This window comes from Phasianus colchicus, chromosome 1, assembly GCF_987193195.1.
Source record: "Phasianus colchicus chromosome 1, bPhaCol1.hap1.1, whole genome shotgun sequence".
NCBI classification, from domain to species: domain Eukaryota; kingdom Metazoa; phylum Chordata; class Aves; order Galliformes; family Phasianidae; genus Phasianus; species Phasianus colchicus.
In genome coordinates, this window is record NC_143436.1 from 193,809,787 (window position 1) to 193,837,051 (window position 27,265).

The 27,265-nt window shown below is 43.7% G+C and overlaps 1 protein-coding gene across 3 annotated transcripts in view; it reads left to right on the forward strand.

The window, feature by feature from the left end:
• Positions 1-27,265, forward strand: part of TENM4 (teneurin transmembrane protein 4) — a 750,922-nt gene that overhangs the window by 704,558 nt on the left and 19,099 nt on the right. For all 3 annotated transcript variants that reach the window (XM_090134119.1, XM_090134120.1, XM_031595483.2), the window contains 4 exons: positions 1,994-2,871; positions 14,233-14,405; positions 19,403-19,638; positions 26,318-26,614. In XM_090134119.1, coding sequence (XP_089990245.1) covers positions 1,994-2,871; positions 14,233-14,405; positions 19,403-19,638; positions 26,318-26,614 — 1,584 coding nt within the window. The remainder of the gene's footprint in view (positions 1-1,993; positions 2,872-14,232; positions 14,406-19,402; positions 19,639-26,317; positions 26,615-27,265) is intronic.

Below are 27,265 nucleotides of genomic sequence, written 5' to 3' on the forward strand. Positions count from 1 at the left end.
TACTAGCATGGACAGATTAATTAGTCATGTTCTGGACAAACATATCAAACACAAGATTAATGAAGGAAAAATATACAAATAAAAAAAATAATCAACAGAACACAAAACCGTGTTTAGGAATCGCTTCTCATCATTTGCAGTGGCTAGAAGGGTCTTCTCTGTCAGGTCCCTGAGGCTGCTGGGGATGTGAGGACATGAAATATTTAGCAGTCAGTGTTGACAAGGAGTGGTTTTTACGAATAGTTAAGAATAGTCAGTTCAGAATAAACTCTGCTCACAATGCTAACTCAAGGCTGCAGAGCTGAAAGACCATTGGAAGGGTTGGGGACATGCGTTACTGAAGGGCTATAATGTTTCACTACAGAAACAGTTAAAATAGGCCAGGAGCTGAGAAAGGAAAGATTTTGTGAACAGAAAATCAAACCAGGCAGAGATTAGCACACTGCTTAGCCACGAAACTGAGCTTCACAAGCCCAGCCATTAGAAGGCATAATGAACTGAACACACTGCACGTGGTGTTTGTTTGTTTTTGTTTTTTTAAGAAAGTTGAAAAAGAATTTCAATATGAATAGAAGCAACAAAAGTAAAGTATGGCTGTGGCAGATATGTTTAGCTACAGGCTTTGGAAGTAGGAATCTTTTGTGTGACTCTTGGCCTCTTCTTGCTCCTGGTTTTGAATGAAGTCACAATGAGGGATGATACACTAGGCTTGAACGTATTCCTATCTCCTCTTTCCAATAAGACTGCTACCTTATGGACACAAAACACCCCTAACTTAGTCACTTCAGGCAACCAAGAACGTACAACAACCAAGGACATGCAACAACCAAGATGAAGGGTGGAAGAAGATTTGCAGCAAAGAAAGAGGGGCATTTTGGAATGGCACAGCTTGATGTGTGCCCCTCCCAGAGCTCTCAGTTACAGCATCATGCCACTGAGTACACAAAATAAAAATAAAAATAAAAATAAAAATAAAAATAAAAATATACAAAGAGAAGTGGGGAGAATGGCACAAAGTAGCCAAAGTATCTCAGTTAACCAGCAGATATCAAATCCACCTGCTCCAAGTTGGAGTTGCCTGGCTGACTGAAAGGCAACTCACAACCAGAACGGCTGTTTGTTTGTAGCTCATTGAAAATCTATTTAAAAGTCTTCCTGGAGGTGACCAGGAGCATTCTTTAAAGCTGTTCATTTCCCCTTCACATGTCTGCAAATGGAAATAGGCACTGTTAAGAAAACATTTAAGCAATTGATTGGCTTCTACACGTTAAAAAAAGAAAATGCCCATCTTCACATCTTCCTGTTCTTGGTTTAAAACAAACAAACAAACAAAAACCCCAAAAAACGGACAACTAAAAAAGTACTCTCACTTAAAAAGAGAGCATCTTGCACAAATAGAGCTAGAAACAGAGACCTTCTAGCACTCTCTCACTCATGATGTTACCAGCCTCTGTGACTGTGGATTATCAGTGTATAACTGGGGTGTGTCACTTGAAGCCATTCTTCCATTTTGTTTTTTAAAAGTGAAAGTAAAAAGCACTGTAAAGACACAAGGACTACAAAGCACAATAACCCAAATTTCGAAGTGATTTGCTATTTTGCATTTTTGCAGCACCAAGCACAAAATAGGTGGTTATAACTTGGATGTATACATGCTGACACAGCTGCCAGTTTTCTGTCATTTACCGAGGGGAGATGGGCCATTTGTCTGGAGAACTGTTTAGTAAAAGGATCGTTGTTTTGTTTGACTGATTGATTTTACGATACTTAGCCAACAAAATTCCCAGTCTCAGGTCTCTCTGCTCTCAGGTCCAAACTCTGTCAATCCAAAGATTGCCATCATATGAAGTAGTAACAAACAGTTGTGCTTATTTTACCCTTTCTCCCTTTAATCCGTGTTGAAACATCCTCACTTGAGATTGATTTACATCAATCATACGTTGAAAAAAGGTCTCCTTGTAACAATTTCCTTGTGATTTTTTTTACCATTAAGGTTCGTCTCGAATGGCCCACGGATCTGGCAGTTAACCCAATGGATAATTCTCTGTATGTGCTCGACAACAACGTTGTGTTACAGATTTCTGAGAACCACCAAGTACGCATAGTGGCAGGGAGGCCCATGCACTGCCAGGTCCCAGGGATGGACCACTTTCTCCTTAGCAAGGTGGCAATACATGCCACCCTGGAGTCTGCTACTGCCCTGGCTGTCTCACATAATGGGGTCCTATATATTGCTGAAACTGATGAGAAAAAGATCAACCGCATCAGGCAGGTTACCACCAATGGAGAGATTTCTCTCGTTGCTGGTGCACCAAGCAGCTGTGACTGCAAGAACGATGCTAACTGTGACTGCTTCTCGGGGGATGATGGCTATGCCAAGGATGCCAAACTGAATGCACCATCCTCCCTTGCAGTGTGTGCAGATGGAGAGCTGTACGTCGCTGATCTTGGAAATATCCGAATACGCTTTATTCGGAAAAACAAACCATTCCTCAACACTCAAAATATGTACGAGTTGTCCTCACCCATAGATCAGGAACTCTACTTGTTTGACACCAGCGGTAAGCACCTATATACTCAGAGCCTTACCACTGGAGATTATCTTTACAATTTTACTTATTCTGGAGATGGAGATATAACCTTGATCACTGACAACAATGGCAACTTAGTCAATATCCGAAGAGATTCCACAGGGATGCCCCTCTGGTTGGTCGTGCCTGATGGCCAAGTCTACTGGGTGACGATTGGTACCAACAGCGCACTCAAGAGTGTAACCACACAGGGTCATGAGGTGGCCATGATGACTTACCATGGCAACTCTGGTCTGCTTGCCACCAAAAGCAATGAAAACGGCTGGACAACTTTTTACGAGTAAGTATGTTTTGAGTACTATGCAGCTGTCTTCATTCTGCATTCTCTGATCCGTGTGAATCTGATAGATTCTTAATTCCCCTGACAAAACTATAATGTCCAGAACAGGAAATATTAGATCACATAAAAACATCCTATTGGCCGTGTGTTAGAATTTGAATAAACTGCCTACAAAATCAGCTTCACACAAAGTTTATACTGAATTTTTCTGAATTGCCAAGGAATTTGGACATCTGGTTCTCCTTAACTGTAGTCAGGTCTAGAAAGTTAGGCTGCATGGCAGAGAATTTTGCTTGGCTTTGGAAACATTGGAAGAGTGGAAGTTCCATCAGATCCTCTTTCTCCCAGCTTTTATCTACTTCTATGATCTGTTGTCTTTCTGAGTTTGTTTAAAGTTGCTTATGTAAAATGACTGCCGACGATGACTAATGGCAGCTTGCTCAGAAAACAGTTCTGTAATTAATGGACTGTTCTGTTTCTATTGTTATAGTTGGCTCCGCTAAGCTTTAAAAAATAGTCTCAGAGCTGCTGAAGACCATCCCTGCCCAATGAATTTTTGATTATCAGAAGACAGGTTGGGTTGAAAAAAAGCAGAAATGGCAGCGACTTGAAAATTTGTTTCAATTTTGTATTATTATTAGCAATCCTCTACTTATAAATAGCATGAAGACAATACACTTCTAATCTCAAATAGGAAAACATTAACTCAAATAAGGATATCAAGAAGGATGGTCTACAAATTCATCCTACTCTTGAGGAGCCATCCCACACTTCCTTAGTTCCATTTTTATTCTCAAATTCCAGCCTTTTTTAAATGTTCCTCTTAGCACATAATTTCCCACATGGTTTGAATGGTTACATGGAAGCATTCAGAAACCATAATCATACACTCACTGTAGAAGATCAATTTGGCTGGAATAGTCAGTTCCCAAGATTGCAAAGACAAAAACTGGAAGAAATAAATTTAAAATAAAAGACTCAGGGAAGGAAAGCTGGCTAATCCTACATATTCATGTGTTATACGTGCAGTTGCTTTGGCTCTTTCATTAAAATGTTCCAGGCCCAGCTTTGAGTTTCTTTGCTCCTGCTGTTAAAAGAACTGATGGAAACTCTGTGATGAATCTTTTGAAAGGTTATTTGCATCCCATCAATGTTCTGCTTGCAATTACTACAGCAATATTCCTCAGTGAATCAAAGTTAATACCCTTCCATCTCTTACATTGATTTTGGTTGAGGAAGGCTTTAGTGTGTAAAGATGGGGATGTTTTTCTCTATAGGGCTGAAAACCTGCTATATTATCAGGATCATCATGCTAAATCAAGATGACATTTTCTTTTTGCAAATAATCCAATAGTTCCTGCACTTGAAAACAGATGTAGCCATGGGCAGTGAAGCAAACTAAACATTACAGCTAATAATGGTCTAATTTATACCAAAAACATACTCTTTTATTTAAAAGTGTAACTGAAAGTATAAAGGAGATAAAATGAGACAGAAGCTAAAATCCAGCTTACTCTGTGGATGCATTTATAACAGTAATCCATTATTTCTTGCTACCCAACAAAACTGAGCGTTTGTGAAAGTCATCATTCTGGTCCTCCTATGCACTTTGGAGGAGTCATAAGAAAGCTTTTTAGAGCTAAATGGAAGACAATATTCTCCCCTGGTTACGCTATGGAAATCTTGACTAGAGCAAGTCAGCATTATGTGATAGCACAGCATCACTGAAAATAAAGGTGGGAATGTGTCTTCAGAGATATCTCATCCAAACCTTTGACCAGTTATCTCTATTTAACTGCTCCTGACAAATTCTGATGTAACTTTATACAACTACAGGGTAAAAGTCTATATCTGAATTAATTACCCCAACCTCCCTTTATAGACAGGGGAGAGAAATACTACTGAGGTGTATTTTGGATGAGCTATATCATGTATCAGCTTTAGGATGTGGTGAGGCAGGTAATATGCTGAAAGTTTCTCTCTGTAAACGTAGTCCAGAATGATTAGCTCAGATAGAGATGTTTACGCTGCAGATGTCTACAGTTTGTTCAAATGGACTCTATCAAAGTTATCTAAGTTATTCATAAATACTGCTAGTGATAAGAATGTCTTTACCTATCTTATTGCTACTGTCAGAAGGCTTTTTATATGCTCAGTTTAAATTTTCCTTGCTTGAATTGGAAACTGCCTTTTTTCATCCTCTCCTCCCCTCTTCTCTCCTTTCCGCAAGGAACTCGTGAAACAGATTAGTCTCCCTCTCTTTCCAACTGTGAAAAGTACATATTAAAAGGCTTAAAAACATTCTCAGAGAAGGTAGTCAGCAGCAGAGGAGCAGAGTGTGGTTGTTTGGGCTGAATTGTCAGGACTTGATTCTATCCAGGTTTTGCATGCATTATCTGGAAAAATGAGAAGATTAGTGAATAAATGTGAGATAATTAGATTTGTTGATAAAATAAGTTTCATTTAAACATAATATGTTCTAACACAAGAAGGTGCACATCTAACAGACCACATCTAAAGAATGGGGCCTAGCACTGGCTCTCAGAGGTTGTAGTGATCAAATCACCAAGCCATTAGGTATGATCTCTCAGCATAATTCCATGGCAAATTTGTCTAACCTGTTGCTTGGATGGACAAGTAAAATGAGTATGTTTACTCATTGCACTCTACTTGTCATGAATAGAAGGGAGCTGGAGGGAATGCACTGCACAGCATTGATGAGACTAATACTGTCAGTTCCGGTGTTTTCAGTTTATGAAGGATGGGGAAAATTGAACAGTGTGCAGAAAAACGTACAAAAATGCATTCATGAGGAGAAAATGCTTTATTCTGAAGAACTAGAACAGCTGGATCTGTTTATCTTATCACGATGAAAACTGGGAATTGTGTAGATTGCAGCATGTCAGCACAAAGCTCACCTACAGAACAACTCTCAGCCTAGCAGAGAAAGACAGGGGAAGGGCAAGGGACTAGAAACCAAACACAGAGACACGAAAGTTGACAGGATGGTGTAATTGTTTAAGGCTGAGATTAACTTAGTGGTAGAGCAGCCAACTGTGAGTAGATTCTCCATTTCTTGGTATCTTAAATCATGACTCTGGGTGCTTTCCCTATTTTCACCAGATAGAAGATATGCATGAGTCAAACTCAAACCGCAGGCATGGCAGGCTGAAATGTAAGTTCATTGATACCCAAGAAGTCAAAGAAGATGATGTAGAACAAATTGATGTTTGAAAGCTTCAAACTTCAGGTTTTTGGTCTCTGTTTCAGAACATGGGGAAATTTGGAAGTTAAAGTGATTTAGAGAAATCCTGTGATCCTGAGTGACTGGAAGGTGCTCTGAGGTTTTTTCCAGCGTGGCTAAGGGGGAAGGTGAAGCTTGTGTTTCCATTTTGCTTGTGGCCAAGGAAATAAAGACATCAAATCTGACTCTGAGGAAAAGCTTGATGGTTCTCTCTGCAGATAATGGTTGTTTATAGCCCCAGACGGGATGGACACCACTGCTTTAAAAGCTAAGAGTAACCATAAATTCAGCTGGCAAGTTTACATTGCACCAGTGGCCCCATGAAGAACACCCTTGTAAGATTTACCTTTACCATTCTGTCTATGGAGGATCATAAACCAGACACCACCACAGAAGAGCAGTGGTGTTGCAAGAGTGACAACACTACATATGTATAATCCAGCATCCCTAGTTCTCTTTGGGTTGGTGCTCTCAGCAAGGCATTTCTCAATTTTTATCGTACAGCTGCGAAGACCTTTGATATACGGGCATGCTGGTGTGACTCTAGAGAGAAGAGGAGGAGGAGGAATGTGATCCTACTATTGGAAGCTTATATCAAAGGCACACCAGGGAATCCAGCCCCTCCAAGAGCTCAGATTGGCACACTGGCCCTTCATTTCAGCAGGAGAAGGGGACCTGATCACAGCACACACAGCTCTTTCACGCATGCTTCCTTCACCAGTGCGTGTTGTGACAATCCTGCCTTATTGGGTTTAGCACTAAAGTTCAGCATCTGATGGCATGCAGTTTCTCCTTCCTTTAGGAGTGAAACTTAATTCCCTCCAGTAATTAACCTGTCCCCAAAGGCCTATTTAGGACTTCTTTGAGGGTTTTTAGTACTACATAGACCTTGACATTCACCATCAATTAATGCCTTACGAATCAGCTTATCCAGTAGCTGGTTTAAAGACTTGCCTTCCCTTCCAGCCTGTAACATTGTAATCAGTGGCAAAGGAAGTGGGTCTGGAAACTCTGCCAACTTAACAGCTTCTTGTTGTTCAGCTCAAGTCAAAGACAAAGGATGCTGTGTGAATACTTTGGTTGTTGCTGCTTTTGCACTTGACATGAAAAAATCACTACCAGTTTTCACATAGCTTGTTAGCAGTTGCTGTTTATCTCTACTGCAGAATCCAGATTTTGGTTTGTTTTTTTTTTTTTTTTTTACTGTATTTGTTTAAGTCAGGAATATGGCACTTATCTTGATTAGCTCATTGAGATGGTATCAGTGTACATTAATTCAATTTCCTTCTAAGTCAAAGTCAAACCTTCTCAGCATTATTTAAGCCAGATGAGGCGCTTTCACATAGGTCCTTTTTGTGCCCATTTAGTTCTGAATGTCACCTCCTTCAGCACAGAGTTAAATACATACACATCACTGGAGTCAAGCTGAGAAATTCAAAACCTTCTCATAGATTTCTCCAGAAGTGTCTCAGAGTTGACAGGAGAGCAGTGGGTAATGTGGTACCAGACCTTTTAGCAGGAGGTAAGGGAAGCTTTGACCCATAACATCAAACTCTGTTTAATAGATGGAGAAAGAGCTTGGATGGCTTCCGGTGTCCCCAGGACTCATCAGAGGTCCTGCCCCACACCAGCAGCAGTTGGTGCTCCATACTCTGTTCTAAGTGACTGGGGACTAAGTGACTCGTTATCATAAAATTGTAGAATCGTAGAACCACAGTGATAGAATTATAGAATGACTTGGGTTGGAAGGGACCTCAGAGATCATCCAGTTCCAGTTACTGGATCAGGTTGCCCAAAGTCCCATCCATCCTAGACATGAGCATCTCCAGGGATGGGGCACCCACAGCTATCTGGGCAGTAGTGCCAGGGCCTCAGCATACTTTGAGTAAAGAATTTCCTCCTAAGATCTAATCTAAATCTCTCCTCTTTTAGTTTAAAGTCATTATCCCTTGTCCTATCACTATCTGCCCATCTAAAAAGTTGGTTCCTGTCTGTAAGCTCCTCTGAAGTATTGGAAGGCCGCTCTGAGGTCTTTCTACAGCCTTCTTTTCTCCAGGCTGAACAAGCCCAGCTCCCTCAGCCTTATCCTTGGAGAGGTTTTCCAGCCTCTTAATGTCTTTGTGACTCTCTTCTGGACCCGCTCCAACAGCTCCATGTCTTTCTTGTGCTGAGGGATCGTTGTCAGCATTTACCCAGCAGTGAGATACAGACTCAATCTGCATCATAGTTGGCACAAAGGTTGTGCAGTCAAAGCCAGAGATAAATAACACTCATTACCTTTAGAGGAGCAGCCACCTCTTGACTTTGGGAAACCTACCTTGCTGCATTAATAACATCCCTTTATCACCAGCTGATATCTCAGGTCGCGCACTGAGTTTTATGGCGTTTGGTGGCATCCTTGGTTTAGAGTAGTGCAAGTGAGGGTCTCTTTCTGTGGCTGCAGCAGACTGAAGCATAAGAAACACAATCCCATTTGGCTTTTGATCTCCATTCTTTTCTGTCACTTTTAGCAAGATTACTTTTCTCCACGATAATATCATTTGCTCGTCATCACCATTCCTCTGCTGCAGTTACCGTGAAACTTCAGTATGTTCCAAGATAGAACAGCACTTCCCCAGTCCTCTTGCTAAGTTGTGAGGTCATGTTTTGAGCCCAGAATGTATGCTTGGTGTCCAAGTTTAGCAAAGAATCAAGGTGATTATGAGTATTATAAAAATAGCTGGAAAGAGAGGCCTTCCTTGCCTCCTTTGGGCAGTCAGAAGTTCTGTGTGTCATTAGGAAGAGGACTTGCCTTCATACATATTTGAATAGTATGGGTTTGTCTGTTATGGATTTATTTTTAATGTTGTGTTTAATGTTGTTTGAAAAATTGGGAAGAGACAACTTGTTCAGAGGCAGTGGGTGCACGTCTGTATAATGGCACATAAAATATAGTTTGCAAAGTACATTAGGACACTTTGGCTCTAAATGCAATATTATTGCAGTGATTTTTTTCCAATCTATTTGACTTGTAGTTTTAAAAGGCCGATGAAATGTGAAAAAGCGAAAATGAGGAAACTCAGAGACTCAGGCAAGGAATTGATTTTTGAATAGATGGTACTTAGGATGCTCTCCTTAATTCCCAAGGCCCAGGTCTCTACACAATGGTAATGTGATAAATGAAAGCTCTGAATGTTTACAAGCTAACAATTAGGCCTCATAAGCTCCAAATGCCATTTTAATTCTGTGCATTGAACCTTAGCTAAATACGATTCCAATTGGGAATGGATGGCAACAGCTTCCATTGCTGGCCTAATAATTGTCACTGTAATTGCAAATGCCAGGGCTCTGCAGCAGGTTTGAATGGGAGGCAGCAGCTGCGTTAGCAGGTGATGGATTCATTGCTGGGATTGTGCACGCTGCTACCCTTCAGCATCTCCTTAATTCTGGGGCTTTCAGAGCATTTGGAGAACACAAAAGTCTTAGGAAACCAGCCCACCCCTAAATCCCGAGGTTGTGGAAACACGGCCTGTGGAGCTTAGCTGTGGAATGAGCTGACGGGAGGAGATTTATCTTACCACAAACACCAGGTGCACCTACAGCTACAGTAGGGACAGTCACTTGGCCTTCCTCTCCAAGCGAGGATGAATTCTGTGAGTGTCTTTATAGGGCTGAAAGCAGAGATGGAAGGAACAAACACAGCCATGTCACTCATTCCCCATCACAAGGAGGATGTGGAGCTGCTGTAGCGGGTCCAGAGGAGGCCACAAAGATACTCAGAGGGCTGGAGCACCTCTCCTGTGAAGAAAGTTTGAGGGAATTGGGCCTGTCTAGCTTGGCAAAGTGAAGGCTCCAGAAGACCTCATTGTAGCCTTCCAATACTGGAAGGGAGCTTACAGACAGGAAGGGGACCAACTCTTTACACAGTCTGAAAGTGACAGGACAAGGGGGATGGGGGGTGGTTTTAAACTAAAACAGGAGATTTAGATTAGATATTAGGAGGAAATTCTTTACTCAGAGGGCAGTGAGGCCCAGAGAGCTGTGGGTGCCCCATCCCTGGAAATGGGTTGGATGGGCCCTGGGCAGCCTCAGCTGGTGGGGGGTAACCAGCCCATGGCAGGGGTTGGAACTAAATGATCTTTAAGGTCCCCTCCATCCTTAGCTGTTCTGTGATTCTATGATTTAATGTGTTAAGCACTTCCTTTCACACTGCCACTGCAGCACTCAAAGCAGCTTTAGTCTGGGCATGTGCGTTTTACACTTCACTTGCCACTAATTAAAAAGCAATAATTAAAACTGGAGCAGCTCAGTTGTGCTGCCTTCTCGCATTTCTCCCTCTGTAAGGCATGACCTCTTTGCAGCCCCAAAGCAAGCACTTGGAAGGTCCCTGGGCAGAGGTGCAGCAGCTCGTGCAAATACAGCAAGCACAGATGGTCCAGGTTACTTCTGACAGAGGCTAATGTGGTGACTAAGGAGGTGCCAAAAGCCTAATGCACATTTGCAGATATCTTAAACTGACTTCAGCACTCCTGCACAAGCTGCTCTGGCCCCAAATGAGCCTTACTTCTCAGAACACAAAGTCCCAATTGGAAACTCTTGCTCCTGATGAAGCTCTCTGCCATTGTGTGACTTCTGTCACGCAATCAAGACAATTTTATTATGCTTATTGTATGGACTCATTTTATCTTTAAAAGAAAAATGCACAGACAGAAATTCAGTCACCATCATATTCTTCCGTGCTCTTTTTTTTTTTTGTGCTGTTGTAACCCAGTTTGCACAGGCAGAGTTTTTTGGCCTCTTTGCCCATTACCACTGTGGAACAGCAGAAAAATACCATTTAGTGAGATGAGAGATGAGAGGCTGCAAACAGAGATGAGCAGGTAGGGTGACTGAACCCCAGGGTGCTGGGGAAGCCACATATGTTGGTGGAGAAATGCTGAGAGGTCATAGAATCGTAGAATCAATAGAAGGTTGGAAAAGACCTCTAAGATCCCCAATTCCAACCCCAACCCATCCCACCATGCCCACTGACCATGTCCCTCAGTGCCACATCTCCACAGTTCTTGAACACGTGCAGGGATGGTGACACCACCACCTCCCTGGGCAGCCTGTGCCAATGCATTACCACTATTTCTGAGAAAAAAATATTCCTAATGTCCAAACTGAACATCCCGTGGAGCAACTTTAAGGCCATTGCCTCTTGTTCTATCACTAATTACCTGGGAGAAGAGGCCTACCCAGATGTCTGGAAACACAGTAGGGAGCCCAGGGTTGTGGGGAGTAAGTAGGGCTTGTATGGAGTATAGGTTTTGTGCTGACTGTCAGCATGGTGCTGAGTGTCATTCAATTAGGATAAATCATATGACACATAGGACAATGATTCAGTACTCAAATGCAACAGCAGCCACGTGTCCCTCATACGAACTCCCTGCCCCCAACCTGGCTTTGTCACCCCATTGACTCCAGTGCAGCATGCCTAGTTTTGTGCCAGTATTTTTAGTGGCGAGGCAGGCTCATGTTCCACACTCAGCTGATTTTTAAGCAATACAGAGCAGGATTCTTCTGTTACAGTTCCAAGCACCATCAAGTCAGAGATGCTCAATTCAGATCCCATCTTCCTTAAATATCAGAGCATTTGAGATCTAAGTCCATCCTTACAGTTCAGACTGTGTTTTATATAGAGAGCAATAGATGTCACAGTGGGAAGAATTTGCGGTGTTACGTAACACGCTTTTAGTGATAACTGTTCTCTCTGCTCAAGGAAAGGACTAAAAGGTGTCCCTCGTGTCCTGTCTCAGCAGATGCAATAAAGATGTCTTCTGTGATGCTTTTAGTTTTTACTTACATACTCTTTTAGTTGGAGATGTGTGGATGACTGTGCAGAAAGCACTGACAAAATGCATCCCATCTCATTGCAAACAGGAGAGCTGCAGACAGAGAGCAGAGCACTGGGAGCTGAGAGAGCATTAGTTCTGGCTCTTGCAAGGAGATTCGGTTTACATCCAAGCCGTGCACTCCTGACCATTTGGAAAGGTTTTCTTTGGTCCCTGCCAGCCTCCTGCAGCGTAGTCCTGAATTTATCCCTTCTCTGTTTTTTTTCCCCCTTCTTTTCCACTTCACAAGTAGCTGGTTTTTCTCCAAGGTCGTGAAAGGAAAGGGCAAGGCTGCTCCTTCCTCTGTGCTCGGATAATCCCATGAATGATGGGCTGACACTGAATGGCCAAATTCTTTATGTTACCTTTGTAACTCCCCCTCTGCCCAGTTGGCAAGAAAGCTTTCACATCCCAGTGTCTCAAGCTCCAAGAGGGAGAGGTAGACTTGCAATGAGCTCACCTATTTAATCACTCTGCTAAATATTAAACTAGGACAGAAATTTGCTTTTCTGCCAGTCCTTCCTCACACAAAGCCACTGCCAGCATGTTGTCAAAAGCAAAGTAATAGCACTGGACAGATATGGACAAAAAAGGAATTGAAGAGAATAACTTTTTTTTCTGTATAAAGCAGAGGCAGCACAGTGGCTGCTTCTGGGCCTCCAATAAGTTGCAATTCAGGAGTAATTTTTTGTTATTACATGGGATCCATTGACTTTTCCCCCAGATCAGAGTAGTCCTGAAGAGGAGGATGAAGAGTTCCTCAACCATCAGACTGGTTCCTCAACCATCAGGGCTGATCAGCTGCAGCCAGACCCTCTCTGACACATTCCTCTCCCTCTTCCTACAAGCATTGGTCAGTGGGGTTTCCTGTGCTCCATCTGCTCTTCTGCTTGGAGCAACCATTGACCTGGAAGTTTCTGACCTCAATCTCCCTTGTTTTGTTACCTTTTGTCACACCCTTGTTATACAAACAATTAATTATAATCCCATTCAGAACAACCAAGTTTAGGATGGCACGTTCCTACTTTGTTTCCTCTGCTTATTTCTTTTGGCTTTGCCTCTCCAGTCGTGTTTTCTAAGCTTGTTTTCGTTAACATACCATTTGTGTTACTTCATTGCTTTGAAGAATGGTGCCCTGAGCTGAGCTCCATCAGAGGCTCACTGCTCTGTACTGCAGAATGGTCAACTGCTAGGTGGTCAACTGCTCAACCACCGTTTCCTTTGTATCCCCACATAATGTGTTTTCTTGCAGGTAGGACTTTAAAAAGTCCAATTTTTACCAATGATTGCTTTTGCTAAATTTTTTCTCCTATTTTCCCTTGACTATTAAATACAAGGTCCAACAGTTCTCCATGGGGAAGCCAGTGGAGCTTCCCACTGTTCTCCAACCTACAGCAGCCTCCCTCCAGAAGCCCCATGCCAGCCCCATGCTCTGAGCTCAGTTCAGTGTGGCATGTTTGCTCCATCTATTCAGGATGCCTCTAGGCACTGCTTTCTGCTTCTTCTTTTCATTGAAAAATATGCTGTAGTACCTGTATGCATATAGCTTATTTCCTCTGGGTCCTAGCAGGCAGGTGCCCACATCACAGAAACCTTTCCAGATGGTGCTTATGTTTGACTCTCTCACTAGAAAAGCCAAGGACTCAGTAGGGGTGAAAATGGAACTGCTTTTTTGCACATTTAAATCAGTCCTTCCAGATGGTCCTAGGAGCATTAAAGGGTAGATCCAGGGGTCTCAGCTGTGCCCAGGGCCCTATACCATGGTCACAAATGACAGATCCTTAGCTGGTGCGGCCAATCTGCTACCTTAACATTATCTTTTAAAATAAGATAGCAAAAAAAAAAAAAAAAAAAAAATTGCTGAAGAGCTCAGGGCACCACCAGACAAAGCAGTTGGTGTTCTTCAGAAACTCCTAGTTCTGCTAGACAGGATGCACAGACCAGAGCTTCTCTATAAATCACAGCACAGTGAATGGGAAATAAAGTTTTCTGACAAATACAAGAAGCGTAGTACAGGTGATAAATATCAGATATTGCTAAAAAAGAGTCGACTACTTGTTTAGTCATTTTCTGTTCTGTGCTTCATTTTTCTCCAGCGAAAAGCTGCAATTTTCTTTTCATGAAGCCAAAAAAATAAGGTAGTCCTGACAGACAGCAGGTTTTTGTCAGGGTGAAGACTTCAAGACTTGGTCTATGCTTTGTAAGATGATTCCTGCATCCCACCCCTCTACTGTGCCACTGACTTCCCTCTATCCTCCCTTTCAGGTACGACAGCTTTGGCCGCCTGACCAACGTCACTTTCCCCACTGGCCAAGTGAGCAGCTTCCGCAGCGACACTGACAGCTCTGTGCACGTCCAGGTGGAAACCTCCAGCAAGGATGATGTTACAATAACAACCAATTTGTCAGCATCAGGAGCCTTCTACACCCTGCTCCAAGGTGAGTCGGGCCTCTTGCTCTCCCAGCTGAGCTGCAAACAATGGATTATTCATCAGGAAACAGGCATCGTCTTGGTAATCCTAGCACCAAAAGTCACCTGCATCCTTAGCATCCCAGAGCTCCCCACGTGTTGGTCCAGACATGCATTCACACCTACTTAGCCACAATCCCTAGCTTCAGAGCTACCCAGCGGCTGTTTTTCTGCTTCATTCTCAGCCAGTCCCCTTGCCATGCAACATTGTCCTCCATCATCATTATCATTATTGTTATAACAAGAAGGGTTGCATAAATCTAGCCATGCTTCCATCTGACCCTTTCGCTTCATTCTCTTAATGGCTTCCAGTGTAACATTCACTCTCCTGGAAAAGACATCAAGATGGTTACCAGAAGTCTCTCAGATTCTTTGTTCACTGGCTGTTCAAACAGTCAGAAGGCAGAACAATATGACCATCCCTGTCCCCAGAAGGCCTATGTTTGAGCTCAAAGGCTGGTGTGGAGAGATGGAGAGGCACGAAGGAGAAAGGAGATGCAGGCAGTGTGGGTGGGACTGATTTGTGACTGTCAGAAATGAGCACAGTTCTGCCAGTGGTGGGAAGTAGAGAGCTGATGAGGTGGAGGAAAAGGTGATGAAGTGGGAAAGGAAAGAGGAAGGAGCGATGTAGCAGCATGCTGACATTCTGATAAGGGCAGAAGATGTCATGTATAAGCCACGCCAACCTGGATCTCCAGGTTCTGAAGGCTGAAGCCTCCTTACAGCCCCTCACTCCTGTTCCCTGGGACCTGGAGTAAGAGAAGGGATTGGTAAACCCACTGCTTGCCTCACTCCTTAGTTCTCATTGAGTCTTAGTCTATGGCCAGTGGCAACAGGGTGTCAAACATCATTTCCCCTTGTAAAGAACAAAGTGCTCCGAGTGAGACCAACATGTTCCAGAGTCACAGTTGTTCCCACATCTCTGAGTCACTCATTTCCCTCCACCACCATACAATAAGAGCAAGCTTTCCTAAAAGAAAGTGCCTATAATGCCTGAACACCGCCTTTCCTGCCTCCACAGAGGGTAGCTGAGAGGGTGCCAACTCCTTCTAGCTGTACTCAGTATTCCTGCAGGGCAGCACAATGACTTTCTTTTTCTTTACTCCAGTCTACAAAGCAGGTACAACCCTGCCCCATTTCATCCCCTTGCATTAAGACCTCTGGCAACTGCTCAGACACGAGGTTGGCTTCACCTCAAGAGCCTAATTAAGCAATAGAGCCCACTGTCGGGGGGCCCTTTAGTGAGATAATTGACTGCAATGTGATTTATCCATGCAGAGCTGAAGGCACAGTTACATAATGGTGCCACGGTCAATTATCTCATTGTACTGCCCTCCAGCACAGGGCCACTGTTGCCATTAGGACATACAGTATTACAAACAGCTTAATCATCTTGAGAAGTATAAAATTACGAAATTATTTGGATATGAAGAATAGTATTCATCTCAAACCGAAGATCTGTATAATGTCACAGCAGAGGTGGCCTGTGACCTTCTGAGGGTGGCTTTGCCACAAGTGTTAGGGACTGTGAATTCCCAAAATGAAGCACTTGTTGTTGGCATCAATGTAGAAACTGCAACAAGGGCCACTCAAGTTGTTCAGGGATGTACTGAGCATGGCTGAAATGTAATTTGCCTTCTAAGTGTCTCTCCAGTGCACAGAGCTGGAGCTGTTGTAAAGGTCTTTGATCATTTTGCCTGCTCTTTCACTCTCCAGAGAAAATGCACACTGCAGATTCCCTTTGCATGAGAGGTGCTTGTGCACTTTCCTTCTGTGCTCACAGCTCTGGCCAGCTCTCACAAATCCTTTACAAACCTTTCAAGAAGCCTGGATCACTCTGTGAGCAAGCTCTAGCTGCAGTCAGTGTGAAATGGAGACATTTTATGGCTCCACACAGAAGCCAGAAACAGATCTCATGAAGGTATTTAAATGCCTAAATCCTGTTTTCTTGGTAAGAGTTAGAAGTCCTTAGCTGTAGTTCTCCTCACAACTGTAGGCTCTTATCCGTAGACCCCATCAACTCCTAGGATCCTCTGTCCAATGCTAAGCATTTCCCAGCCCTTAAACCCCAAGGTCAGAATGAAACACTGTACAAAGCTTTCAGCACCCTCCTGTCTTATCCAAAGTACGTATCAGGGTTAGAAAAGACATTTGCACGCCTGTACACACACTATTGCATTAGGACTTAGAGAGCTCAGGATATACCTGGTGTTCCAGATGAGAAAGACATGTCAGCTCAAGGTGACCACTAAGACTTGGAGCAAGAGCTCTGAGCCATTCATTTGCTGTGGGAAAGAACTGGCACTTATGCAGGCTTGAGCAGGGCACCAAAGAGGTACTTTCATAGAAACATAGCGTCACTTGAGTTGGAAGGACCTTTAAAGACCATCTGATCCAACTCCAGTGTCTTCAGGGATGGGGCATCTATCACCTCTCTGAACAACCTGTTCCAGTGCTTCACCACTCTTATTATAATAAATGTTTTCCTTATATCCCGAAACTTTTCCTGTTCATCCAGGAGAAGACATTTCTAGAAAGTTGTGGGATCCTATAGGAGGGATGGAGGAGCCTGTATAGCTAACGGACTCCTTGGCACTTCTGTGGGATTTTATTTTCTCAATTACTGACAAAGGGAGCAGTTTTTCAAGGGAAAAATAGAGTGCAGAAACAGAGCCAAACGAGCCTAAAGCACAGTATCCAGTGACACCTCAATTTCATGTAGCCCTTGAGCCTTCAACAGCCACAGAGAGTCTTATCTTGGAAAAATCTTGGATGTGGAGGATTTGCATTTTGATAGGACAAGGGGAAATAGCTTCAAACTAAAAGAACGGAGTTTCAGATTGGGTATAAAGAAGTTTACAATAAGAGTGACGAGGCACTGGAACAGGCTACGTAGAGACTTGGTAGATGCCCCATCCCTGGAGATATTCAAGATCAGATTGGATGGGGCTCTGAGCACCTGATAGCTGTGGATATCCCTGTTCATTACAAGGGAGTTGGACCAGATGGCCTTTAAAGGTTCTTTTCAACAGAAACAATTCTATGATTCTGTGATTTCCCTGCCTCATACTGTAACATTCTGAGAATAGTCCACCATAACAAATGATTGTGTGACTCAAAGGGAACATCAAATGTCCAGTAAATAACAGAGAGCATTTCCCCTGCTTCCTGATTATGAAGGTGGGAGACATGCATAAGCTGTGCAGAGATATATCACCAATTTGTTTTAAAGTGGATCTCCTACCGTGTTTTTCACAACACCAGGCATCTAAGAACTAAAGAGCCAAAGCCAGCTGACTGTCACTCTCTGGAAAATCAAGGGCTTGATCCCTTTGGATCTGTGTCAAAAGACCATCACAATAGTACAGCCAAAGTGCTTGGATCTACACTGTGAATCACTGCTGTACATTTATAGTGGCAAAACCCAGTGCCACAGCAGTTTCACACCATCATGAGGTTAACTGTGTACAGCACGCTGAGTTGTGGCCCTGCTGAGATGAGCGTGGCATGGCTCCAGCTGGCTGCAGCAAGAGCAGGATCAGACTCGCAGTAACAGAGACCAACTAGTGTCAGATTTCCTTTCCTAATTATACCAAACTGTGCTTTTTTGCTGATCTATTTCAGCCAGACGGGAGATGGTAATTTTGCTGTGACCTCGTTTCCTGCTGAGCTATGGCAGAGCAGCTAGTGAACAAAACCTGACTTGCCTCCGAACGGAAAAACAATTGACATGAATTTTTAAGGGGTATTTTTATTCACAATTAGGTATTTATGGCAGGCTGGGAGATAGAAATGGTAATACTTTCCAGCGTTTGAGGAGCTTTAGATAAGTCACTTTTTGTGTAATGTGCTTTTAAAGCTATTCTGCACTGAGCAAGCCTCATGCTTTCTTACCCTTCATGAGCTGCTCTCTGCAGAAAGTAGTGCCAGCTGGAGTTCCAAAGGACAAGGTTTCAGCCTGCTGGTTCCCGAAAGACGTGCACAGGATATCATTCTCTTCCACTTCTGATCTCCCAAATCCTGGCCTCAAAATCTGCTGGTCTTTCAGGAGCTAGCTGAGATCAGATGAATGGGAGCTTGGTGCTTCTGCTTTCTCTCCAAACATGGGGTCTTTGGTTGCCTCCTGAAAGCATTCCCAAGTGAAAGGGTTTGGCTGTTGCTGGGGGAGCTGGTTAGCATTAGTGCTAATTTCTTGTCACTTGCAAGATAGTGAATAAGCTGAGAAAAGTAGGTGGCCCCACTTTTTCATATATTGTAGTGAAAATGGGATCTTTGGGATCCAAAAACATGGAAAGTTTTCAGTGGGTCTGTGGTTTAAAACAAATATCTCACCACCCAGAGTTTTAGCAATGGTCTGTAAGCTACCCTAGGGGTAGAGGTTTGAACCTGCATTCTTTGTTGGGGTATTCTAAGATATTTTTGCAAGACTTTGAGATGTAAAATATCATCAGAATGAAAGAGATTGTCCATCTCTTTCACCAGTGAAACAACCAATTTGTGAGTAGGAGAGGTGAATCATGGAATAGAAACATAGAATCATTAAGATTGGAAATGACCACTAAGATCCCCAAGTACAACCGTCAACACATCTCCACCAAGGCCAGCAAACCATGTCCCTCAGAGCCACAGTTACCCTTTTCTTGAACACCTCCAGGGATGGTGACTCCACCACCTCCCTGGGCAGCCCATACCAATGCATTACCACTACTGGTGAAGAAATTTTTCCTGGACACAATCCAGGGCCTCAATCTCTTTCTGGTAGTGGGAGGCCTAAAACTGAATGCATTACTTGAGGTGCAACCTCAAAAAGGCTGAGTACAGAGGGATGATCACCTCCCCAGTGAGTAACAGTGCATTTCCTTACAACCAGCAGCAGTGTTAGAGAAGCGTGGAAGAGGAAGAAAGTGAAAGACGGAGGCTGTATCACTGCACAGCCATTTTAAAATATCTTTTTTTCTGTCTTCAGACCAAGTCCGAAACAGCTACTACATTGGTGCTGATGGCTCTCTCAGACTGATGCTGGCCAATGGCATGGAGGTGGCCCTGCAGACTGAGCCACATCTGCTGGCTGGCACAGTCAACCCCACCGTGGGCAAGAGGAATGTCACCCTGCCCATCGACAACGGCCTCAACCTCGTGGAGTGGAGACAGAGGAAGGAGCAAGCAAGGGGGCAGGTCACTGTCTTTGGACGTCGTCTGAGGGTAAGTGTGAGGAGTTTTGGGCTCCACTTCCCATCTCACCAGTGTCCAGCCGCATGACAAAAAGGGAAAGGGCTGATTTCTGGTGTCTGCAATTGGGATGTGGCTGCATGATGGAGGAGTAGCTGTTCATCTTCAGTGATGCAGCCTTTACAGCCTGAATGCATCCTTACGTCTCCTTATGTGTTGAGATTCTCTTAACCATCACAGACAGTACTTGTGGCTTTCCTGTGAGACCTCTGCATCACTGAGAATGCATCACCTCCTATCAGACACGACAGATCCAAACATCATGTCAGGCTGCTCAAGTATGCAAGAGACAATCATAGCCATTAGAAAAGGCACCAATTAAAAGAAGTATTTTCATGGGATCATAGAACAGTTTGCATTGGAAGAGACCTTAAAGCCCCCCCCCAAGTTCCAACTCCTGGCAAGGACAGGAACACATCCCACCAGTTCAGGCTGCCCAAGGCCCCATCCAGCCTGCCCTTGAGCTCCTTCAGGGATGGGGTATCCACAGCTCTCTGGGCAGTAGTGCCAGGGCCTCACCATCTGATGAGCAAAGAATTTCCTCCTAATATCTCATCTAAATCTCCCCTTATTTAGTTTAAAGCCATTCCTCCTTGTCCTATCACTAAGAGACCATGTAAAAAGTCAGTCTTCCTCTTGTTTGTATGCTCCCTTTAGGTACTGAAAAGCTTTTCAAACTGTGCTGCAGGCAGTAACATAGACCTCAGCACTGAAAGCTTTGCAAGCAGTATTCTTCACTCGAGAAGAATCTCGAGATTCCTGAAACTTGCTCATCTGTTGAACCTGCTGAAGGGCTGGACTTGTGTTTTAATTGCTGTTGTTGCCTGAAATCAATAATTGCATCCCAGTGGTGCTCTCAATCATAGAATCATAGAATTGTTAATTGTTGGGAAAGACCTTTAAGATCCCCAACTCTATCCCCAACCCACCCCCACCATGCCTATTGACCATGTCCCTCAGCACCACATCTCCACAGTTCTGGAACACCTCCAGAGATGGTGACCACCACCTCCTTGGGCAGCCCATTCCAAGTCATGGGCTTATTCCTGGGGAGCTGCTCAGTACCAGGCAGATTTAGCACTGTGCAGTGCTCCTGCTGCCAAAGGACTGCAGCTGTTTATTCACACTCAAGCTTCGCAGTAAATATTCATGCTCTGCATTCAGAATATGCATTTCCCAGTCCTTGCTCTGCACCTCTCCCCATTCCCTGCTGCGTGACCCCTGACACCTCGGTGTGATTTTTCACTCACACTTGTCAAGTACTGCTCCTTGCCCTCCCCAGCCCGGGCCCTGCTCTTTTCCCTTTGCATCTATAGCTTCACACACTCACTCTTTTTTGTTATCAGGAGAATATCTGTGCAAACAGGAGTGAAAGCTGACACTGCTTCATCACTGGGAACTACTGTATATCTGCAGTTCAGTTGGCATCAATCTTCTTGTTTGAGTTGGGATGGTTTTTGTTTTTTACATATATATACAAACACACACATATATGAGATTTTATTTTAATAACCAGTACAGTTACCAGACAAGTCTGTCTCTGGAAGGATACTTCTCCAATCTGCAGCTGTGTCACAGCTATTTGGTGTTCAAAGCAGGTTCCCTTCATTTCACAGCAGCTCAGCTGCCCGTGTCAGTTTCATCTTCCAAAATCTTCACTTCACATGCAAACGCAGAATATGTCTTTGTTTTATATTGTGCTGCATTTGGAAAAGCACTTGCAGAATGAATTTTCAGGCCACTTACTTGGGTCCCAATAAATCTGCCAGCATTTATTCACATTTTGAGCCTTCTGGGGGCTGTCCCTGCTCCTAGCAAAGTAGAAGAGCACCTCCTTACATCATGGAAGGACTCAGTTACGGCTCTGTTCAGGGGTTCAAAGCATCTGAGGATGAAGAGTTTTAAGCAGCCTGTCTGTACCTGCATGGCAGTATCTGCACCCCTAAGCCAGAAACCTACAAGGTGCTAATTGCTTCCCTGGGGACTGCCCAGCATTTAACATATTCCGTGTCATGTTCTCCTCTCCCCTTGTGCCAGTAATTGCTGCTTTCTCTGGCAAGGGAGAAGCTTAGCAAAGTTCATTTCAACATGTTTTTGTTCGTCTGGGGAAACTTGAGCGTTTTGTGCCGTATGTGAATAAATCACCACTTTCCTTCACCCCACTGCTCCCATAAGACAACAGCAAAGCCATGGTGCTCCATGGGGAAAGAGCTCACCCAGCAAGGCTGCAGCCCCACGTCTCCCCAGGAGGTCTCTGAGATGAGGAAGGCAGCACCTGGCCCATGATTCACAGAATCATGGAATATCTCAAGTTGGAAAGGACCCACAAGGACCATCGAGTCCAACTCCTGGCTCCACATATGACCACCCAAAAATCAGATCATGAGTCTGAGAGCATTGTCCAGATGCTCCTTGAGCTCCAGCAGCTTGGTGCCATGCCTGCTTCCCCAGGGAACCTGTTCCATGCTCACTGCCCTCTCAGTGAAGAACCTTTTCCTGATATCCAACCTGAAAGGTGAAGTTCCCCTGCAACCAGTGTCTTCTCAGCACATATCCATGCTTTATGAGTTGTGGCCCTTTTTGTCATGTTTGCAGGGGATGTATGGCATGTTGCCATGAGCTCAAACAGTTCCTGGCACAACAAGGCCAATTTCTCAGCTGCCTCCTCAAACCACCCTAGGAAATAATGTAGTGCAGGTGTTTTTCATGGCAAGAATAAGGCACAAGGCAGGGACTCCTTCATGGATGAAGCAAAATGAACAGCTCCAATGCCTCTTCCCCACTCTGCCATGCTGACATGATGCTGCACTCAGCCAGGCAGCAGTTTCAGATTGGATATTGGGAGAAAAATTATTCTTAGAAAGAATGGTAAAGCACTAGCATTGGCTGCCCAAGGAAGTGGTGAAGGTTTCTGGTGGTGATCAAGAAAAGGGTAGATGTGGCACTGAAGGATGTGGTTTACTGGCTTTGGTGGGGACGCATTGATGGTTGGACTGGATGATCTTAGTGATCTTCCTGCTGTAATGATTCTGTGATTCTATGAAAGTAGCAGAAACATATCAAAGCAGGCCTTTTCCCTTCCCAGATCCCTCACCTCCTATGAAAAACTGCAGTTCTCTGATCCACCCACACAGCAGCAAGGTATCTCTGCTAATTGTCTGACCACCACTTCAACCCCTCCTTGGCCAACAGTAGCAAGAACCCTATCTGCAGTGAGCATTAGATAAACCACTCCAAGGAACAGAGCTCCTTCTTTCCTTTCGCTATTTTTTTTTTAACAAACATTAATTTTTCAATAAGGAAGGATGTAAAATAATCTCTGGCAATGAAGCAAATGGGAGAGCAAACAGAGACAGAGCTCCTGCCTCAACTGTGTCATTTAATCATTGCACTGTAGTTTGATTTCTTTCTCCTAAGACCGGATCAACACTGGCACTAAGACCATGTGTCCCAAAGACTCACCAGAACCAATGTGACCAGAGAGGTCTCATGGGATAAGCCACCAACTGTTCCTGGTGTGTTCAGTACTGAGGACAGTCCTGCATCATCTCCAGAACTTCTGCAATGAGCTGAGGTTCGGATATGGTCACCCAAATAATTTTATAGCAGCTCTCTGAGGAAACTGCTTTGTAAGTGACCATTTACCACATGGATGTTGTTGGCTCCTGGAGTTCTCATTGCTGACGTACTGTTTGCGCTCTTCTGCTGAAGGTTATCACTTTCTTTATATGAGAAATCTTCCCTTGATGTGCTCTTGTGCACCCATGCTGTTTAATTATAATTTAAGCTGAAGGAGCTCCGTAGGAAACATTGGAGAGATCAGAGATGTGGGCACGTTTGTGTTCCTGCTTTTCCAGAGCAAACTAAGGGATCAGATGGAAGTGCTGTAAAATGTAAGTTTGGGGTTACCCACTACAGAGGGAGGTCAAGTACACTGTGGGTTAATATTTACTCTCTCTCAATCCTGTGCTGATGGCAGGCTTTATCAAATACTCCGAAGGGGCAAAAGCTTTTTGCAGAAGCTTCTAAGAGCTCTTTCCAGTATGAGGACTCTGGGCTATAGGATGGCACCTTATTTAGCTGCTCACCATAAAACACGCTCGTTGAGCTGAAGCCTGCAGCCCTGTCAGAGCTCCTGCAGGAAATTCACTTCTGTTCAAGGCGTGCCCTTGAACAAGGATGAAAAGATTTAGCCCCTGTTCAGAGGCTATCTGGTAGCGTCAGCTTCACTTTGCCCATCACCCTGAGGGGTGGCTGTTGGCACTGCAATGGAAAAGTTGTGTTGGGAGAACAGGAGAAAATAAATCATAAAAAAATCTCCAGAGAAAAGACTGGTTCCAACTAGCCCTGCAGAAATCCCTTGCCAGAGAGTGGGGAGGGTGGGATGACTTACAGCACCCGTAATGGGATACGGAGGTTTGAGCTGACTTTAAGATTTACCCTGGGACCCGTTATCATTGAATCATAGGATATCCCGAGCTGGAAGGGACCCATAAGGACCATTGAGTCCAACTCCTGGCTCCACTCAGGACCACTGTTACTTGGTCCTTCCAGTCAGTGCATGGCACTGCTGCTGGCAGAAGGATCAGGGAGGCCACTTCCAGCCCAGATCACTGCCCAGCCCTGCAAGAGCTTTTTCCAGCTCCCTTGGCATGGACCAGGAGCAGAAGGAGCTGCAGATGCTGAGCTGGAGCTGTTCTGTGAATAGCTGGAAGGCAGAAATGTTATTCCTTACTGCTTTTCTTCTCTTTTCCTTTTTTTTTTTTTTTTTTTCAAGCAATTGCCACTTCTGTTTCTGTATCTACAGCAGCAAGGCCCTATGAGATAGCAAATTGCTCTGTTGCTTACACATGTGCATCTGTACTTAGAGTTTTGATACCTTTTTAATTATTTCCCAGCTTGCCTTTTATAAAGGGCTTTTGGCTGATTTCCTTTCTCTTGCTACCATTTGCATTCTGTTTTAAACACTGCAGCACATTTAATTGGAGCATTATCTACCTTTCCACATACCCCCTTTTCTCAAGGCGTACCACTGTTCTATCGCTGTTATTCATAAACTGAAAATAATTTTTCAGTTGCTCCCTCTTACATCATGTTTACTCTAACATTACAGCATAGATTCCTTCTGCCTCAGTTGGCCTCATCCATGGTTTTGCCTCTTCCCTCCTCCATTCTTGAGACCTTTTTGACATCTGACTTTCCAGTGTGCCCATTCCTCAGGTTTCAGCACTGAAATCACAGCAGTGCTCCTGCCTTTCCCTCTCACCTTCTTCCAGGTCTCACATGGAATTCAGCACCACTTCTCCATTGGTTCTACCACATCCTTTCTGTTCCTGCTGAGCTCTTAGATACTCCCACATCCCTCAAAGTATAGTGGGAATTCAATATATACCCTCAAGTAATAGCCAGGATCAAAGCTGTACCAGGGTTGAGGGCTGTGCTGGGGTCAGGAGTGTTGCTTTTACCCAGAGCAAGATAAGGCTATTTTCACTTGCAGCCTGAACACCCTGAAGCGACCTAAAAACTCTGATTTATTGGCAACAGCTGAAGGAAACAGAAAAAAAAAAAAGACGAAAAAAAAAAAAAAGTAAAGGGAACTGAAAAAATTCAGCTGTTGGAATTTGCAGTTCACCCAAAAAAATTCTGCACCTTTCTGCAAAAAAAAAAGAGGTTCATCAGCTGAAAAAGGTTCAAAAGTGGTGGGATGGAGAAGCAGCTTTCTTCACTGGCAAGCTTGTACTGGGAACGTGGGGTTTTCATCCTTGTGCAGTATTGTACTGCTGCAGTGATGTGGTTTTATAAGTCTTGCACATGCAGCTAAACATGAGTTGTATTATCAGGTCCTTTTTGTAATGCTGTGCACTACAATCCCTGAATCAAAATGTATTCCTTCTCCTGCCTTTGAAGTAGATACCTTTGATCTTTGGAAATGCAAAGGCAGTGGAGGTAACAGAAGTGTAATTATGCAACACAGAATAACCCCAGGACAATGAAACTAAAACTCCAGCTATTGCTGCTCTATGTAACATCTGCTGTGCTCAAAGCCTCCATATTTCATCTCAAGTGGAAGGCTTCGCCTCCAGTACATGCAGTGAAGTCAGAGAAAAGCTCAACTTTCAACTATGGTGATACAACATTCACTTCTTCTGTTTTTTTTTTTGTTTTTTTTTTTTTTTATGTCCATGAAAGCAAAAATTGTATAATCCCAGATTGCAATACTAAGGGCATGGTTTAATGGGGAATTATTGGTGATAGGTGGATGGTTGAGTGGATGACCTTAGAGAGCTTTTCCAACCTTGGTTATTCTATGATTCCATGATTCTAGTATTTAATTAGCAGAGTATTTTTCAAATATTCCTTGCAACAATTTATCATTACATCTTCTGTAGGACTATACCACATCTACTGTATCAGTCCTAAGCCTAGGTTTTGGGATATGGGCAATATTCCTTCACCATGGTGATGTTTCCAAACTTTTTCTGCTTCTGTCCTCTCTAAAATCAAGAATTGTTACACAAACACTTGGCCTTGAAAACATTATCCAGAGGCAATGGACACCTGGATAGTCTACTGTGTGATCTAAAGAGGTGTTTGGTGAAAGAAGAGCAGTCTTTGTAACTGAATTTCCTAATTCTCTATCTCCCTCCTGTAGGTTCACAACAGAAACCTGCTGTCCCTTGACTTCGATCGCGTGACGAGAACAGAGAAAATCTATGATGACCACCGCAAGTTCACGCTCCGCATCCTCTATGACCAGGCAGGGAGGCCCAGCCTCTGGTCTCCCAGCAGCAGACTCAATGGAGTCAATGTGACCTATTCCCCTGGAGGACACATTGCAGGCATTCAGAGGGGCACGATGTCAGAAAGGATGGAGTACGATCAGTCTGGCAGAATTACATCCAGGATCTTTGCTGATGGCAAATCATGGAGCTACACTTATCTGGAGAAAGTGAGAGTCTTCTTACTGTTCACTGGTGGTGCTTTTGGTGGAAATGGGCTTCAGTCCTTTAATTTCAGCTTTGCTGCTTCACATCAGCTAAGTACTGGGAGAATACTCTTCTGCGTATTCTGCCTACACAAAGATACACATAGGAACTTCAGTGCCAAACTACCAAAGATCAGTTGAAAATAGTGTGAAAAATACCCCTGAGGGCAGTATTCTTTCCCAGTCACACTGAGAGCATGTCTTAATCCTGTAAATCCTATAGAGCTTTGGCATTTGATTTTTAGGCACAGCTTTCTTGTTCCAAGCTAACTGTAATATGAAGTATCTTCAGGTGAAGTCAGAGGAGTAAACAGTAGGGACTTCCAGTAGGATTTTCCATGTGAAAACAACTCACACAGTCTGACATTCTCACTTCTTTGGGTAGCTCATTCCTACTTCATAAGAATTACATGTTATAAGAAGCGCAAGGCACAAATTCAGCCAGACCATTGTAAACACTTTGCAGGGTTTTCTGTAGTCTGCACTTGTAGATTGGCATGGGACTTAATTTCTTTTGGTATTATTATTCATTGTTACACTATTTCATGTCCCATAGATCCACTTACTGCATAGCTGGGGCTGATATTTTTATCCATGAGTTTTGTATAGAGCTTA